Source organism: Bison bison, unplaced genomic scaffold (genome assembly GCF_000754665.1).
Source record: "Bison bison bison isolate TAMUID 2011002044 unplaced genomic scaffold, Bison_UMD1.0 scf7180017864370, whole genome shotgun sequence".
Lineage (NCBI taxonomy): Eukaryota > Metazoa > Chordata > Mammalia > Artiodactyla > Bovidae > Bison > Bison bison.
The window spans coordinates 6,343,609-6,359,875 of record NW_011494942.1 but is presented as its reverse complement, the minus strand read 5'-3'; the positions used below and the strand labels follow the sequence as shown (position 1 = coordinate 6,359,875).

At 41.8% G+C, this 16,267-nt stretch overlaps 1 protein-coding gene across 1 annotated transcript; it reads right to left on the bottom strand.

The window, feature by feature from the left end:
• Positions 1-3,169: 3,169 nt before the first annotated feature.
• On the bottom strand, positions 3,170-12,038 carry SPX (spexin hormone). Its single transcript, XM_010856040.1, has 4 exons — positions 12,031-12,038; positions 11,554-11,849; positions 9,879-9,962; positions 3,170-4,670 (listed from the first exon to the last, which is right to left on the bottom strand). Exons 1-4 carry the CDS (start codon positions 12,036-12,038, stop codon positions 4,612-4,614), a joined length of 447 nt encoding a protein of 148 aa, XP_010854342.1. The 3' UTR covers positions 3,170-4,611.
• Positions 12,039-16,267: the final 4,229 nt, after the last annotated feature.

Here is a 16,267-nt window from a genome sequence, read left to right as displayed (position 1 = left end):
AGTTCCAGAGAAACATCTATTTCTGCTTTATTGACTACGCCAAAGCCTTTGATTGTGTGTATCACAACAAACTGTGGAAAATTCTTAGAGAGATGGGCATACCAGACCATCTGACCTGCCTCCTGAGATATCTGTATGCAGGACAAGAAGAAACAGAACTGGACATGAACGACAGACTGGTTCCAAATAGGCAAAGGAGTACGTCAAGGCTGTATATTGTCACCCTGCTTATTTAACTTGTATGCAGAGTACATCATGAGAAATGCTGGGCTACATGAAGCTCAAGCTGGAATCAGATCATGCAAGACCAGTGGAAACTGAATTCCAGCTCTCCTATTGCCCCATAATTAGAGGAGAGTAGAAGAATGGCAGACATTAGCAACATCTCAGACCAAAATGGAAGATCATGGCAAACTTCCTCACTTAGAGGTTTGTGGGGAAGGAAAATAAGTTACCTAAAGCCTACTCCTTAAAAAATGCCCAATGGATTCCAACTAACCCAGCATCTGCAGAGAAGTTTGGAAAGCTCTGCAGAGGAGATTAGAAAAACAAAATACGAAATAATTTGTATTACAATTCAAATACCCATTTGCTGAAGCACCAGAAAGATCTCATAATAAAAATGGGTTTCACTGTTGCAATAGCCATGAGACTATATCCCTAGTAAAGTGATGTGATGTTGTGATGTGTGAATTCAAGTGATACTCTCAACTGGTAAGTGGTTGAAAGCATGAACTCTATAGAAGCTATAACTTCTTAATATAAAACTTTAAAATTCAAGTTGTTTTTAAAATGAAAGAATAGTTTTCTGATTAGAATTGAGTACAAATGGTATAGGTCATGGGGAAAGACTGATTTGCAAACACTTGGCTTCCAGTGGCATGTGCAGGAATCAATTTCTACCCTGCATTTGGTCCTCTGTTCAGACAGCTGCTGCCATCTGACTCCAACCCCTTGCTCCAGGCACTTAGTTGTCATTTCCCCAAAACTGACAAAGCTCAGTCCTTAGTTGTTCTTTCCCCAAGACTGACAAAACTCAGTGTTTAGTTGTCATTTTCCCAAGTTTGACAAAGCTCAGTGAGGAGCAACCAATGGGATCATTAGATGACTCTGTGCCTATCAGTGCCTTATACACGATTTTAATGAAAGAAACAGAGATAAGAAAGTTGATGCTCTTAAACAATGTATGTATAAAAAAAGAAAAAAACAAAGAACGTGTGGGATTTTCCTGGTGGTCCAGTTGTTAAGACTCCACGCTTCCAATGAAGCTTATGCGGGTTCAATCCCTGATTAGGGAACAACATTCCTACATGCCATGGAGCGAGGCCAAAAAAAAGAAAAAAATGTATGTATCCATAAACTGGAGGTCAGGAACTATAGAGAATTGTGTGCTTGACCAGCTGACAGCAAGATTTTTTTGAATGCATTGTACGACACTTTCTTCTGTGGTAGGAAGAAGGGTGAATAGAGCTGGCTTTACATATACAGATGGGAATATAAAATATTACAAGTGCTATTCAAATAGCTTTTCAGGAGGTCTCAGAAGAGGGATTGGTTAAGTATATACTTGAAGATATTCAGAGACATCTTAGGGGGAGACAAAATTTCTCTGAAGTAATGTGGGAGACATAGTTGCCCATTTCACATTGTGGTTGTGAGGATCAAATCAAATTGGACATGAACATTTCCTTAAGGAATTTATAGTCCAGGAAGAGGAAGCCAGCAAGTTGCAGTCCCAATTGCCCTTTGTCCTGAGGCCAAGGTAAAATAATGCAACTCCGGGTTGGTAGGATATAGACTTCTTTTTCTTATCAGCAGATAAAGAAGAAATGCTACTTGGAGGTAACCTGTTAGGACCTATCTCCTTCTCTCCTTGCTTAGGATCACCATGGTGATGTGGGGATTGGGGGAGACAAGACATCCACTGGGGAAACCCAGGGAAACAGAAGATAATTGAGAGCCCACCTGGGGGCCACGTAGCCACAGGGGAAGAAGGATATAGAGGCAAAGAGGGCGAGAGCAACTGGATGGTATGAAAGTGCCTGCGAGGCCAATCCAGAAGTGGGGTATTTTAGGACATGGACATGGATAGGAGGCAAATATTTCCCAATTTTAACGTACAAGCCAAACAAACCTACGTTGAGGGCAGGAATAGAGACGCAGACGTAGAGAATGGACTTGTAGACATGAGGGGCAGGGGGAAGAGGAGGGTGGAATGAATTGAGAGGTGAGATGAGTTACTCAAAGGGAGGTGGGATGAACTGAGAGAGTAGCACTCATGTATATACATTACCATGTGCAAAATAGAAGCTAGTGTGAAGTTGCTATATGATGACCTAGAGGTATGGGACGGGGGGTGGTGGGAGGGAGGCTGAAGAGGGGGGATATATGTGTATATATATATATATATATACACATATATATATATAGCAGGTTCATTTTGTTGTACAGCAGAAACTAACACAACATTATAAAGCAGCTATGCATGCATGTGTGCTAAGTCACTTCAGTTGTGTCCAACTCTTTGCAACCATACGAACTGTAACCTTCTAGGCTCCTCTGTCTATGGGATTCTCCAGGCAAGAATACTGAAGTGGGTTGCCATACCCTTCTTCAGGGATAAAGCAACTATACTCAAAATTTTTAAAAAGTAAAGCAGAAAGTTGAATAATTCTGAAAAATTGTAAATAAAATACAAGTCATACAATGTGAAAGATTTTGACCACTGATCACTTGATTCATCTCGGTTTTGAAAACGCAGAAATGAAGAGAATTGCAAAGACACTCCAGGAGAGATAGAAAGTTATAGCAAACCAGGCATATGGGTCTTCATGCAACTACTGTGTTAATGAGCACATCTTTATAACAGAAGAAAGTTCAGGAAATTCAAATACTTCTAATATTGGAGCTGGTAATATTTTAACAGCTGTTGGCCATTTAGACAGCTTTTAAAAGCTCTGTTTTAGTGGGAAATACTTGAGATTGTTTTAGGTGGAAGAATTACTTTGTAAGATAGACTTTAAATGTATTCTCCAAATAGACGTAGTATTTAAGTAGTTCAAATGCGCAAGTCTATGTCAGGTGAGTAAATAATTCTCAATAGACTGGACATTTATACTGTCTAGAAAATCCACTTTAAAATCAAATAATAATTAATGACAGGCGTATATTTTAATGCCACAAAGAATTTTTTAATGCTAGCATATTAAGTTTTTGGCAGAGATCCATGTTACATTAACTTGAAAACAGTTGCATTATTCAATTATGAAATGAGATACAGACAAATCTTACATATAGGGTTTTGTTTACTTAATACAGTAAAACTGTAATTCCAAGTTACAGAGACATTCATATAATGATATTCTTTACCTACTCACTAATAGCTTATATACTGGTGATAATAAGAATTGACAATGCTTTCCACTTATGACAATTATCAGTAACAACTTTCAATTAATTAAGTCAGAAATAATTAACATGTTGGTCATATTGTAATTCCAAATAAATATACCATATGCTTGCTGTAGGTAGTGCATATTTTATTTTTCAGACAGTACTGAAAAACTGTCCACTGTATAGCTGACTTTAAAAACTGAATAAACTAGGCCTAGTATCATGCACTTACATTCTCGGAGTGCCTTTATGTTATGTTTTAATGCGAATAAAGTCTAGTGTGTGCTCGGTCTCTCAGTCATGTCTGACTCTTTGCAACCCTGTGAACTGCAGCCTACCAAGCTCCTCTGTCCTTGAGATTTCTCAGGCAAGAACACTGGAGTGGGTTGCTGTTTCCTCCTCCAGAGGCAAATAAAGCCTAAAGTTCTAGACAGTTAGAGTAAGCAGTCTTTGAATCTGCTTAGCCAAGGAAAATGGCTCTAAAAAAATGATTCCTTTCTTTTGTAAAATATATCCAGGAGTGGAGTATGTTTCCATCTTATTTTCCAGTAACTTTTAGATCCTTGTTTCTAAACTGAATTCAGGGAAATGCCCAGAGAGCACAGGAGAGCACCTCACTGTAGAACCTTCCACTGGCTCCTGCCTCACCAAGGGTCCCCCTCCCTTAGCAACCAGCGTGTCGTGTCTGATCACAGGGCTTCTTCCCAGTCATTCTCCCTGGTTCCCTTCCTGACAACTCACCTCTCCTGGATACTAACAATCACATTTCACTCTTTCCCATCCTCCCATGCTTCCCACCTCTCTCTCCTTGGAGGTGAAGAAAGGGGGGAAAGGAGAGGAGATTCACTGTTGAGTGCTAAGACAATGCAAGTGGGTAATAAAATGGAAAAAAAAAAAAAAAAACAACAACTAAGAATGATTAAATCAAGATGGGTATTGTAACAAAAAGAAGGAACACTCTAAACAGTCTTCAACCTAATAACTATACATGGGTTAAATTCAAGAGTAAGACACCAGGTGATCTAAATAGGACCTGAAGTCATGGAGAAAGCAGTGATGTTCTAAGAACGCAGCATCACTTTAGCTTCTGGAAGAATAAAACTGGCTGCACAAGTTCCTAAGATTACAAATTAAGGGAAAAGGGTCCACAGGCTTTATTCACATGGCTCATGTTTTCAACAAGAATAGAATGATAATTGAATGGAATCTGGTATATTTTCACCAGTTTAGCAGACTGTCTTCTAGGAATCTGGTTTGACCCAAGTTTTCGTCTCCAGCTGTAAGGGAAAAAAATACATAACATAAACACATCCTGTTTTTTACAAGAAGAAGACACAAGATGAAGAGAACTTTAGGAAGTAAACATTTGATTTGCCCCCCTTACATTATGTCAACTCATGGCCTCTGCTACGGAATGCCCCCTAATTGGATTCTGATTGATTTTGTTAAAAAATTTCCTCCCTCAGCTTGGGACCCATCATAAAATTCGTATCTAACATGTGGGTCGCCAAAGTGAATGAATTTACATGGTGTGTTTAGTAGAAATCCAAAATGGCCACATGTCTTTCTCTAAATATGCCTCATGTCTAAAATATTCACTAGTGGAACCGTGCACTCGCAGCAAGGTATTGTTTCTATGCGTGCATGCATGCTAATTTGCTTTAGTCATGTCTGACTCTGTGCGACCCTATGGACTGTAGCCTGCCAGGCTTCTCTGTCCATGGGATTCTCCAGGCAAGAATACTGGAGTTGGTTGCCATGACTTCCTCCAGGGGATCTTCTGATCCAGGGATCAAACCTGAGTCTCTTACATCTCCTGCACTGGCTGGCAGATTCTTTACCACTAGCACCACCTGGGAAGTCCCACTGTTTCTATATTTCCTATTAAAATGCACTCTGGTTAGGAAAGATGCCAAAGGAACACATATTCTCTTATTAGCTGAACTAGAGGCCTGGGGTGGAAGGAAGACAAAAAGAAGGGACATTTGTTAGTTGGATGGGACTGCAAAACTTCAGAGGAGGAGGAATCACTTCTTGTGTGGGAACATACTGAGAGGACACTAGGCTCCTAGAATTAAAACTGGGTCTCAGGGCTGAAACTGACAATGCGGAAGGGAGAGGAAGTTACCAGAGGTAAATTTCACTGTTCATTTTGTCTAAGGTCATCTCTAGAGAAAACCACTTTCCTCTAGTTAGTAACATTATAGTTGGAATATCTGAGTTAGTTTAATCTGAATTGCTATCAAACTTCAAAGTACTGCAGGTAATCAGCTGCTCTATTTACTCTTTATTTTTTTACTTAAACAGAAATAGATTTTATTGGATGGTATTGGGTTGCTCACAGGATCAATGTGAAGTCTTGTAAACAAGTCTAAGTACTTGAACTAAGTACTTAGAACTAAGTACTAAGAACACTTGAGTGGGTTGCCATTTCTTTCTCCGCTGTGATATACAGTAGGTCCTTAATAGTTATCTGTTTTATATAGGGTAGTGTATATTTAAAGGGAGAAGGCAATGGCACCCCACTCCAGTATTCTTGCCTGGAAAATCCCATGGACAGAGGAGCCTGGTCGGCTGCAGTCCATGGGGTCACTAAGAGTCGGACACGACTGAGCGACTTCACTTTCACTTTTCACTTTCATGCATTGGAGAAGGAAATGGCAACCAACTCCAGTGTTCTTGCCTGGAGAATCCCAGGGACGGGGGAGCCTGGTGGGCTGCCATCTCTGGGGTGGCACAGAGTCGGACACGACTGAAGTGACTTAGCAGCAGCAGCAGCAGCAGTGTATTTAAAGGAAAGGAAAAATAAGCCAAGAAAGGAATCATCGCTGTATATCCTCCATTAAAATAATAATCCACTACTTAAAATAAGGGCTTCCCTTGTGGCTCATCTGGTAAAGAATCTGCCTGCAATGTGGGAGACCTGGATTTGATCCCAGGGTTGGGAAGATCCCCTGGAAAAGGGAAAGTCTCTCTACTCCACTACTCTGGCCTGAAGAATTCCCATGGGGTCGCAAAGAGTCAGTCCAAATCATATCTAGGGACTTCAGAATAAAAATATAAAGATGAACAGTGATTAATCTATCATGTAAGAATCCAAAATTTCCCATCAATTTAGACTAATAAAATTTTGCTTTCTAATTTCATCATCAGAGACAAGCCACTTCAGAAACTTAAAGAACTAAAAACTTGAATTTATTTTTCCAAAAGACCTGAAATGGAGACCTAGAGTCAAATCCTTCTGTAGTTTCTAATGAAGATCCTTCTCTTCCTCTTTATTTTTAAAAAATATTTATTAATTTAGTTGGCTGTGCTACGTCTGGGTTGTGGCATGTGGGATCTAGTTCCCTGACCAGAAGCCCCCTGCCTTGGGAGCTCCAAGTCTTAGACACTGGACTGTCAGGGAAGTTCACCTTCTCTTTCTCTTTAAAACGAGCTCTCCTTCCTCCCTTCCAGCTCAGTTTCCTTTCTGGCTCTGCAAATCTTCCCAGCAATGAAATCTCAGACTTCATGATCCCCTCATCTCTACTTGTGCTATCCTCGTCTGACTTCAAGAATCACTAAGAATGCCAAATGTTGGATGCAGCATCTTCTACCCATGACTCAACTATTTCTCATCTTTTCATTGCAAGAATTCTGAAGGCCATGCCAGCACACACCCACTTTCTTTTAACTCTGCAGTTTAATTTCCTTTCCCAAATTCCCTCCAAACAAGGTTTCAGAATGGGCATAGCAGCAGTAAATCATACCACTGGGCAGGGCAAGGGAAAGATTTGTGAACTGCAATTTATTTTATTATTATTTAATTGAAAAAAATTTAAATTGGAGGATGACTGCTTTACAATGCTGTGTTAGTTTCTGCTGTACAGTGTGAATCAGTTATAAGTATACATACATCCCCTCCCTCTTGAGCCTCCCTCCCACGCCCCCATCCCACTCCTCTTTAACGACCCTTCCTACCCAACACAATCTTCTTCCTCCTTTGATTTCTCTACTCTTACTAAGCATTCTGCTATATTTGATAGTTCCCTGTGCTATGCAGTAAGACCTGGTTGCTTATCCATTCTGTGTTATGCTTTTAGCAAATAGTTACCCTGTGTTATCTGCTCTCCTTGTGGTATGCCTCAGCATAGAGCCTCCATTCCTGCTGACCTCATGACTCCACTCCCGAATGACTGCCTTAGTTTCTCACTGACTCCCCTCTCCAGCCTTCCTCTTATCACCATCCGTTTGAGAGACGGCAAGAGTTACAGATGCCCACAGCCGTGAGTTAAACTCCCCATATCACTTCTTCTAACCGCGTGGCCTTAGGAAAGGATATACACCCCAGAAAGGTTCAGTTTTCTGAGCTACAAGGATGACATTAACATCTGATGCACGGTAGATGTTCTCATATTGTAACTATTGTTCGTGCTCTGATGGTTACCCTATAAGCCATAACCAGTTACATCTTCCTTTACCATGTTCCCTCTCTGCTAAAAATCCATAGACCATGTGATTAATTCTCTGATGAAGAACCAGCTACCTCCTATTTCTCAGCCCAGTTCTAGTATGTCCCTGCCTCCTGAGAATAGGCAAGCTACTCAATCTTTCTGTGCTTCTATTTCCTCATCTGTAAAGTACGGATGATAATGGTGGGTAATCTTAGGAGGTAATTCACTTAGTACGGATGAATCAATTATTAATAAATGTATTGGGCTTCCCAGGTGGTGCTAATGGTAAAGAATCTGCCTGACAATGCAGGAGATGCTGTCTTAACCACTGGACCACCACTTCTCCACCACCATCTCCTTCTCATTTTTTCTTTTTTGTTTAACCTGCTTTTTTCTCTATCTGCCACAGTGCCTGGCACCTAGCAGACATCAATGCAGATTTGCTGAATTAAATAGTATAACCTCCTCCACGCAACCAAGTCAACTCCCATCTTGCTCTGAGTTCAAAAGACCTCTTTATCCCTGTCTCTTCAATTTGCTTCTTGTAGGGTTGTTTTTGTTTTGTTTTTCCACAACAAAGCCATAAGTTTGAAGCCAGAAAGAACCTCCTGCTGTCTTCCTTTCCCAGACATCGCCCATCCAATACCAGGCAATGAGCATAGGGTTTTCTTCATCAGCAAAGTGTCAGAGCAGCAGGCCAGCAGTTTGTGCTCTGACCCACCAGGGAGTTTACCAGGTGGCTCAGTGGTACAGAATCCACCTGCCAAGTCAGGAGATGCCGGCTTGATCCCTCAGTCAGGAAGATCCCTGGGAGGAAGAAATGGCAATCCACTCTAGAATTCTTGCCTGGGAAATCCCATGGACAGAGGAGTCTGGTCAGCTACAGTCCATGGGGTCTCAGAGTCAGGCACGACTGAGCACACACTACTCACTGTATTTTTTTAAATACATTTTATCATTTAAATCATATCATAAATATGGCATCATTACAGTTTTTGAGAGCAAAATGTCTAGGTCTATTATTTATGCTTTGATGACCTCTATTGTTAACACTAATAAAAAATTACATACTTTGTTTCATTTGGCTCTTAGAGCAACCCTGCCCATGGATGTCATTATTCCTTTTTAGCAATAATGACACTAAAGCCACCCAGATAGGAAAACAGTCAGGCCAGGATTTGAACCCAGTCCTGTTATATTCCAAAGTCCAGGCTAATGTGTTACAAGATGCCTTAATGCAAATAGTGGTTTTAATGCCACCGGGACAGAGAGTCTCTATTTGAAGATCACACCTAATCCTGGCATGCAAGAAGCTGTATGTGTGCATGCTGAGTTGCTCAGTCATGTCCGACTCTTTGCGACCCCGTGGACCGTAGCCCACTAGTTTCCTCTGTCCATGGGAGTTTTCAGGAAAGAATACTGGAGTGGGTTGCCATTTTCCTCTTACAGGGGATCTTCCCAACCCAGAGATCAAACCTGAGTATCCCTGTGTCTCCTGCACTGCAGACAGATTGTTTAACCACTGAGCCATTGGGAAAATCCAAGAAGTTGAATAGTGAAACACAAATCACACAAGTTTAGCATTTAGCATCAGAACTAGCCTGTATCTCTTAGGGTGAACCATAAGAAACTGCCCTGTTTGTAAGTTAAACATGACTGATTTTCAGCTATTTCATTTGCTTCAAATTTTAATAGCAAGTAATTGGATTTGTGATTACTTGGCCTCAGTTTTTTCAAATATAAAACAATGAAGTTGGAGTCTCTAGGGTTCTAAGAGAAATAAAAGCTCCAAAAGGCTATGGATTATGGAATTAACGTGAAATCCCACCATCTCATCAAGGAAATGTTTTTACATTCTTGGGACTCACTATAATGAAAAATATGGTAGTCTGTAAATAATAAACATCTCTGAATTTCTGATGGCCTGGGCAACTGTTAATTATTTTTTAAAATCTAAATAAATAAAAGCAACTTTGTTGTATTCAACACAGAATTTCCAAAGCACTCAAAGCTTCTCTGTCCTGCAGTTAAAAGAGTTCACTATGCTTGTACCTTCTTGTGGTTTCTGCAAAAAAGCCAATAGTACAGCTGCTGCCTCTGGAAGAGTTAGTTGTTGGGAATTTGGGCTTCGTCTTTCTGGAGAAATGAAAAAACATAAACAGGTTCTATTAGCATTTAAGCATTCATGTAAGTAAGTAACTGTTAGTTGCTCAGTTGTATCCAACTCCACAACCTCATGGAGCCCACCAGGCTCCTCTATCCATGGGATTCCCCTGGCAAGAACACTAGACTGGGTTGTCATTCCCTTCTCCAGGGCATCTTCCCGACCCTAGGATAAAATCCTGGTCTCCTGCAGTGCAGGCAGATTCTTTACCATCTGTCACCAGGGATTCCTAAATATTCATATGGATAAGTCTTATTCCACTATGCTATAATACTAGAAAAATCTCTGTGAAATAGCTTTTTGATTGCTCAGCAAAGAGCCCCTTGCACAGACTGATTTTTACAAGTTGAAACATTTCACACTTCCCTTGGACATTACTTACAGTTGGTTATATTATGACAGGGAATGGAAGAGAATTTAAACTATATACTACAGCAAATTTCACTAAAGCAAGGAGGATTAAGATAAAGAGCCCAGGAGGAATTTTCCCCCTCAGAGGTTAAAATGGGATGCCTGAGTGGAAAAGTTTAAAGGGGACTCTGCCTGGAGTCTGATCCCTGGGTCTAGAAGATCCCCTGGAGGAGGAAATGGCAACTCACTCAGTATTTCTGCTTGGAGAATTCCTTGGACAGAGGAGCCCGGTGGGGTTGCAAGAGTCAAACACGACTGAACGACTAACACACACAAACACACACACACTGCCTGGAGTCTAGTTCTTTCTTACTCCTTCCAAAGCAGTTTGAGAAAATAATCTACCTTTTGGGCCACATATAAGGCAATTATTTGACTGAAAGAGAATCTGAAAAATATTCAAAACTATTTCAAACCTAAGCTGATGGAAGACAGACCGTCCTGATTCAACACAAACCACGATTTTTGGGTATCTACAGAAGTGGGAAAACAAACCTTACCCTCCTACAGTAAATAAGGTGCTGGCTTGAAGAAGGTAAATCAAAATTTGATTTACGTGCTCAAAACAGTGTTTGGTATTTTTCAAAACGAGTAGACTTGGTAATTTTCAGCAATCTTGAATGCTTATCAAAATGAATGATATTGCTATTTTTTAATCTAACGGCGTGGAAAGTTTATCATGAAAGAGTCTCCGGCTCCATCCTTAAAGGCCCCCCACTTCTTGACTATTTCTGGCTTTGAACCTTTTGATAGTTCTTTTCAGTAATAAAACAAAGGCGTTTGAAGTTTTTAGGCAAAGCACTATTATAATAATGACGACGATGATAACATTTCTAACAACAGAGTTTAAAGGAAATCTTGAAAAGACCCTGCGTTAAACGGGAGGCTCATTTCTAGGGGCAGGCGCACAGCTCTCATACCCGTCCTGACCTCTCGGCCCTTCCCCCCGCCCCGCCACTCCCCCCGTCCCCGGCTGTCTGGAGCGGAACCCCGGCTCCCGCCACCGGATCTCTATCCTTAAGGTCAGCCGGCCCGGGCGGGGCCGGCTCTCCCTTGGGCGGCCCCGGAGCCCGCCTTCCCGGAGGCGGAGTGCGCCCTCCCGATCCGCGCGGTCTTCCGGCGCCCGCGGCCTCCTGGATCCCGCGCACTCACCGAGCGGCGGCCGTCGGAGAGGTCTTTCCTCCGGCTCTGGTCGGAAAGGAAGCGGCGCCCCTCTGCCAAGGCGAGACAAGGGCTCAGCGCCCGCCCGGCCCGGCCGGTGGGAGTTTCCGGACCAGGAGCGGGCGAGCCGGGGTGGCGAGGCCGGTGCTCCCACCCGGGGCGCGCGGGGCTGCAGGCCTCCGGGCCCCCGGGTCCCCAGCGCGGTAGGGGAAAGAGACCACCGGGAAAGCCGCGCGCCTTCCCCAGCGCTTCGGAAGGGGCGGCGTGCCTGGGAAACCCCAATCTTTCTTTGAGCAAGAGCCAACTACCTTCCGGTTTTGGTTAGAGGATTTCTGATTATCCTCCCCACCCCACCCCCACCTCCACCTCCGACCTTTCTCCTTGATTAACTGAGACCAGGATGACCTCAATTATTTATGGGAACAACCTCGATAGTATTCTCTCTCCTCAGGTCTCCATCTGTCCCACGGATTCATGCGCCCCTTTAAGGGCCTTTAAGGCTCTTTAAGCGCCCCTTTAAGGCTCTCCCTTTACCACTGTCAGAAGAGCAAAGTGTTTGGAACATACGTGCACCCTTCAGGTAGAGCATAGCTTGAGGAGTCCAGTTCCTTCTCTCAAAGAGTCTCTACAACCCAAGAAGAGGAAAGCAGTTAGTGAGGCGTTGCTGCCCAGCCCAGCATTAGAAATAAACCAGAAGGGAGGAGAGGGAACGAAAGAAAGGGAAGGGAAGGAAGGAGAAGAAGGAAGGAAAAGAAGGGAGGGAAGAAGGAAGGAAGGAGGTACCCAGCGCATAGAGGAGCCCCAATTTTTGCTTGTGATTACCTGCGGAGCACTGTTGCAATTTCCCATGAAAGAAAACACCAGGAAGAGGGTCAAGGTCATTACCACCAGACTTTTGAATCCCTGCATGAAAAGATCAAAGTTATTTCTGTGCCTATAGAATCTTCTACTTTTTTCCTTCGCTCCTGGACAATTACACCCCCCCACCTTTTTTTTTTGTTGTTGCTATGTTCTGTTTTAGCACTCAGAGTGTAGGGGGGAAGGGAGTTCCCCAGTTTATCTAGTTAATTCACAAAGAGATCTTTTTAAAAAATTATTTAGAAATATTTTATTTTAATTATTTAACCCAAACGAGGATTTAAGAGAATAAGTGAATTTTTTTCTTTGTAAAATCAAATGAATCTGATATTTTAAGGGCATAATGTTTGACTCTGAAATACATTAAACATGAAAGAGTTAAAAAAAAAAACAATACAGCTTTTTATAAAATAGCTAAAAAGTCTCAAATAAAACTTTTCCTTACCTTCATGTTCTGCACCTTTCCAGAAGCTGCAATAACTAGAACTTAGCCTGTGAGTTTTCTGAGTCTTGTTCTGAGAGTGGGGCTTTTAAATCTCAGTGTCAAGGATCCCTCCTGATGTTGCATAGAGTTGGTGTCTGCAGGGACTTCCTGTCAATCTTCAAGATTGAGAGCATCTGATGACTCCTCCAGGGAGATTCAGTTGCAGGAAGTGGAAAAATGATTGATGGGTGAACATCATTTACTGCCCACATCAGCCAGGAGATATTCTGAGTATATCAGCATCATAACCTTTGGTTTTCTTACTAGATTTTCAAGGCATTATTATTATTATTAAAAGAATGTTTAATAACCCCAGGCAGAATCAAAAGTAAATGAACAAAACTTGTCTTAGATAACTAGCTATCAAGCTATCACCAGTGAGTAAAGATGAGTCATTTGGATAGGAATGAAAAGGTTAGGGAATCTCAATGGAATATGACATCAGTCATTCACTTAATTCAGTTATTTAACAAATATTTATGGAATGCCTACTGTGTATCAGACATCCCACGGGACACAAACATGAATCAAAAAGACAAGTTTCTGCTAGTTTAGGGAAGGTAAAAATCAAAAGGGATCTGGAAGGATAAGGTGGAGTCAGAATGGGATAAGCTGGCATGGATTTAGTATTGCTGACATTCTAGGCAGAAGAAAAATGCAAAATCTTGGGATGGCAAAGAGCTTGGCTTGTTTGAAGAACAGGAAGGTGATCAATGGAGCAAAGTTGTGTAGGGGTCTGGAGAGGGTGCTATGAATTGAGGATGGAGAGGAAGAAATGGGCCAGTTCAAATGTCAATTTGGGAATAAGCAAAAGATGATGATGGCTTAGACTAGGGGAGTGCTTGTAGGGAATGGAGAGCTGTAATGAATTTGGGCGGTAGAAAATATGGACTTGTAGATAAATGGGATATGAGAGTTTAAGAAAAATAAATCAAGGATGATTCTGAGATTTTTGGCTTAAATACCAGATGAATGATGAAGCCCTAATTGGAGGGACTTCATAAGGAACCAATTTAGAGAGGGAAATTAAGAATTCTCTTTGGACATATTAAAATTAAAATATGTATTAGACATACATGGAGAAGTACAAAGTAAACAGTTGCAGATGCAAAACTCTAGAGCTCAGCAAACAGGTCTGTAGATTTTTTTCTAAAGGCAAGAATTATCAGATTTGAGAATTTTAAGCCAGGAAAAAATTGAAATTGAAAGAATACTTAGGGAGTGAATGGAGTTAGAGAGGAAGAGATAGAGCTCTGAAAACAAATATACAGAGATTGAGCAGAGGGAAAGTCAGCAAAGGAAGCTGAGCTGAAGCAATTGGAAAAAAGTGAAATTCCAAGAGACCATAAGATCATGGGAGCTGGGAGAATACCCAATAACACTGCAAGGTTAAATAAACTGTGTGAGCTGAGAAGTGTCTGCTGGATTGGGAATATGATGGCTTTTGAGGAACAATGCTAGATTGGGTAGAATAGGATATGAGGAAATAAAGACCAGTGTGGACAATCTTTTTTAATTTCACCAAAAGGGGGAAAGGAAAAAATAAACTTTGAAAAAAGATAAATGAGTGTGGTAGAAATGGGATTATTTATTTTTTTAACCTTTCAATAACATCTGAATCCTTTTAATTGAAGGAAATTTCTGAAATTCCCTAAACTATAAATTATGACTTTTGGTGGGAAGCAGTGTCCTCCCTCTATTGTAGATGCTGAACATGTCAGATACTCCTTCCCAGTCTCCCTATCAGGTAGAGTGTGGGCATGATACAGGCTTCACCAATCAGATGTATCCACTTGGATGGAGACTGGAGCTGGGAGGGAATAAGTGGGGAGTGGGAGAAGCACTTTCTGGTGCAGCAGTGGTTGTGGGATGCTCAAGTTTGTGTGGGCAATACTGGCTACAATGCTAGTGACAGATTCCTGCATGCAGTGCTGAGGAGGTAGCGATCCACCTGCAGTGTCCTTTTAAGAAAGTCCTCTTTTGCTTAAATCAACCAGGTTTGTTGGTTTCTTTTGATGACCATTTGCAGAACCTGTATGCTGATGGAGATGATCGGCAGAGGAGGAAAAATTGATCGTATGGAAGAGAACTGCAAAAAGGAATTTGGAGAAGGCAAGAGGGCTATGACCCAAATATGTACAGTTCAGTTCAGTCACTCAGTTGTGTCCGACTCTTTCAACCCCATCGACTGCAGCATGCCAGGCTTCCCTGTTGATCACCAATTCCCAGAGCTTGCTCAAACTCATGTCCATCGAGTCAGTGATGCCATCCAACCATCTCATCTTCTGTCGTCCCCTTCTCCTCCTGCCTTGTCTTTCCTAGCATAAGGGTCTTTTCCAATAAGTCCGTTCTTCGCATCAGGTGGCCAAAGTATTGGAGTTTCAGCTTCAGCATCAGTCCTTCCAATGAATACTCAGGACTAGTTTCCTTTAGGATTGACTGGTTTGATCTCCTTGCTGTCCGAGGGACTCTCAAGAGTCTTCTCCAACACCACAGCTCAAAAGCATCAATTCTTTGGCACTCAGCTTTCTTTATGGTCCAACTCTCACATCCATACATGACTACTGGAAAAACCATACCTTTGATTAGACGGACCTTTGTCGGCAAAGTAATATTTCTGCTTTTTAATATGCTGTCTAGGTTGGTCATACCTTTTCTTCCAAGGAGCAAGTGTCTTTTAATTTCATGGCTGCAGTCACCATCTGCAGTGATTTTGGAGCCCAAGAAAATAAAGTCTGTCACTGTTTCCAATGTTTCCCATCTATTTGCCATGAAGTGATGAGACCAGATGCCATGATCTTAGTTTTTTGAATGTTGAGTTTTAAGCCAGCTTTTTCACTCTCCTCTTTCACTTTCAGCAAGACTTTCTTTAGTTGAAACAGTTACACACACAGGCAGACAGTGAACAAGGATCAGAGTGGCCACCATGTGCTAAGGTACCATGGATGAGAGAGATGATCTCTTTCTTCTAAATGTTAGAGTAGTGCTCTGCAGGTATTTATTAATGTGTTTTTGAATCATCTGGGAATCTCATTAAAATGTGTGTTCTGATTGAGTACAGATGGGATGGGGCCTGAGAATCTGCATTTCTAATAAACTCCCAAGTGATGCTGATAGATCCTATTCTGACCCTTGGACATTTTGAGTAGTAAATAAAAAGTGATAACACAAACTAAAAAACTTGAAAGCTTAAAGTCTGCATGACTGGGAGAATGGCTAGCAATAGAAATATCAGGGCATATGGAGAAGGAACAGACAAGTTTGTCTTGGGATTGAAGCTTGATGGGTGCTGCTGCTGCCAAGTCGCTACAGTTGTGTCCGACTCTGTGCAGCCCCATAGATGGCAGCCCACCAGGCTCCCTT

Excerpts from the sequence above, each read along its gene's own strand:
- SPX (XM_010856040.1), bottom strand. Across the intron at positions 9,963-11,553 it reads TCTCCGACGGCCGCCGCTCG|AAAGACGAAGCCCAAATTCC; the intron begins GTGAGTGCGCGG and ends TCATTTCTCCAG. Across the intron at positions 4,671-9,878 it reads TTTGCAGAAACCACAAGAAG|CTGGAGACGAAAACTTGGGT; the intron begins GTACAAGCATAG and ends TTTCCCTTACAG.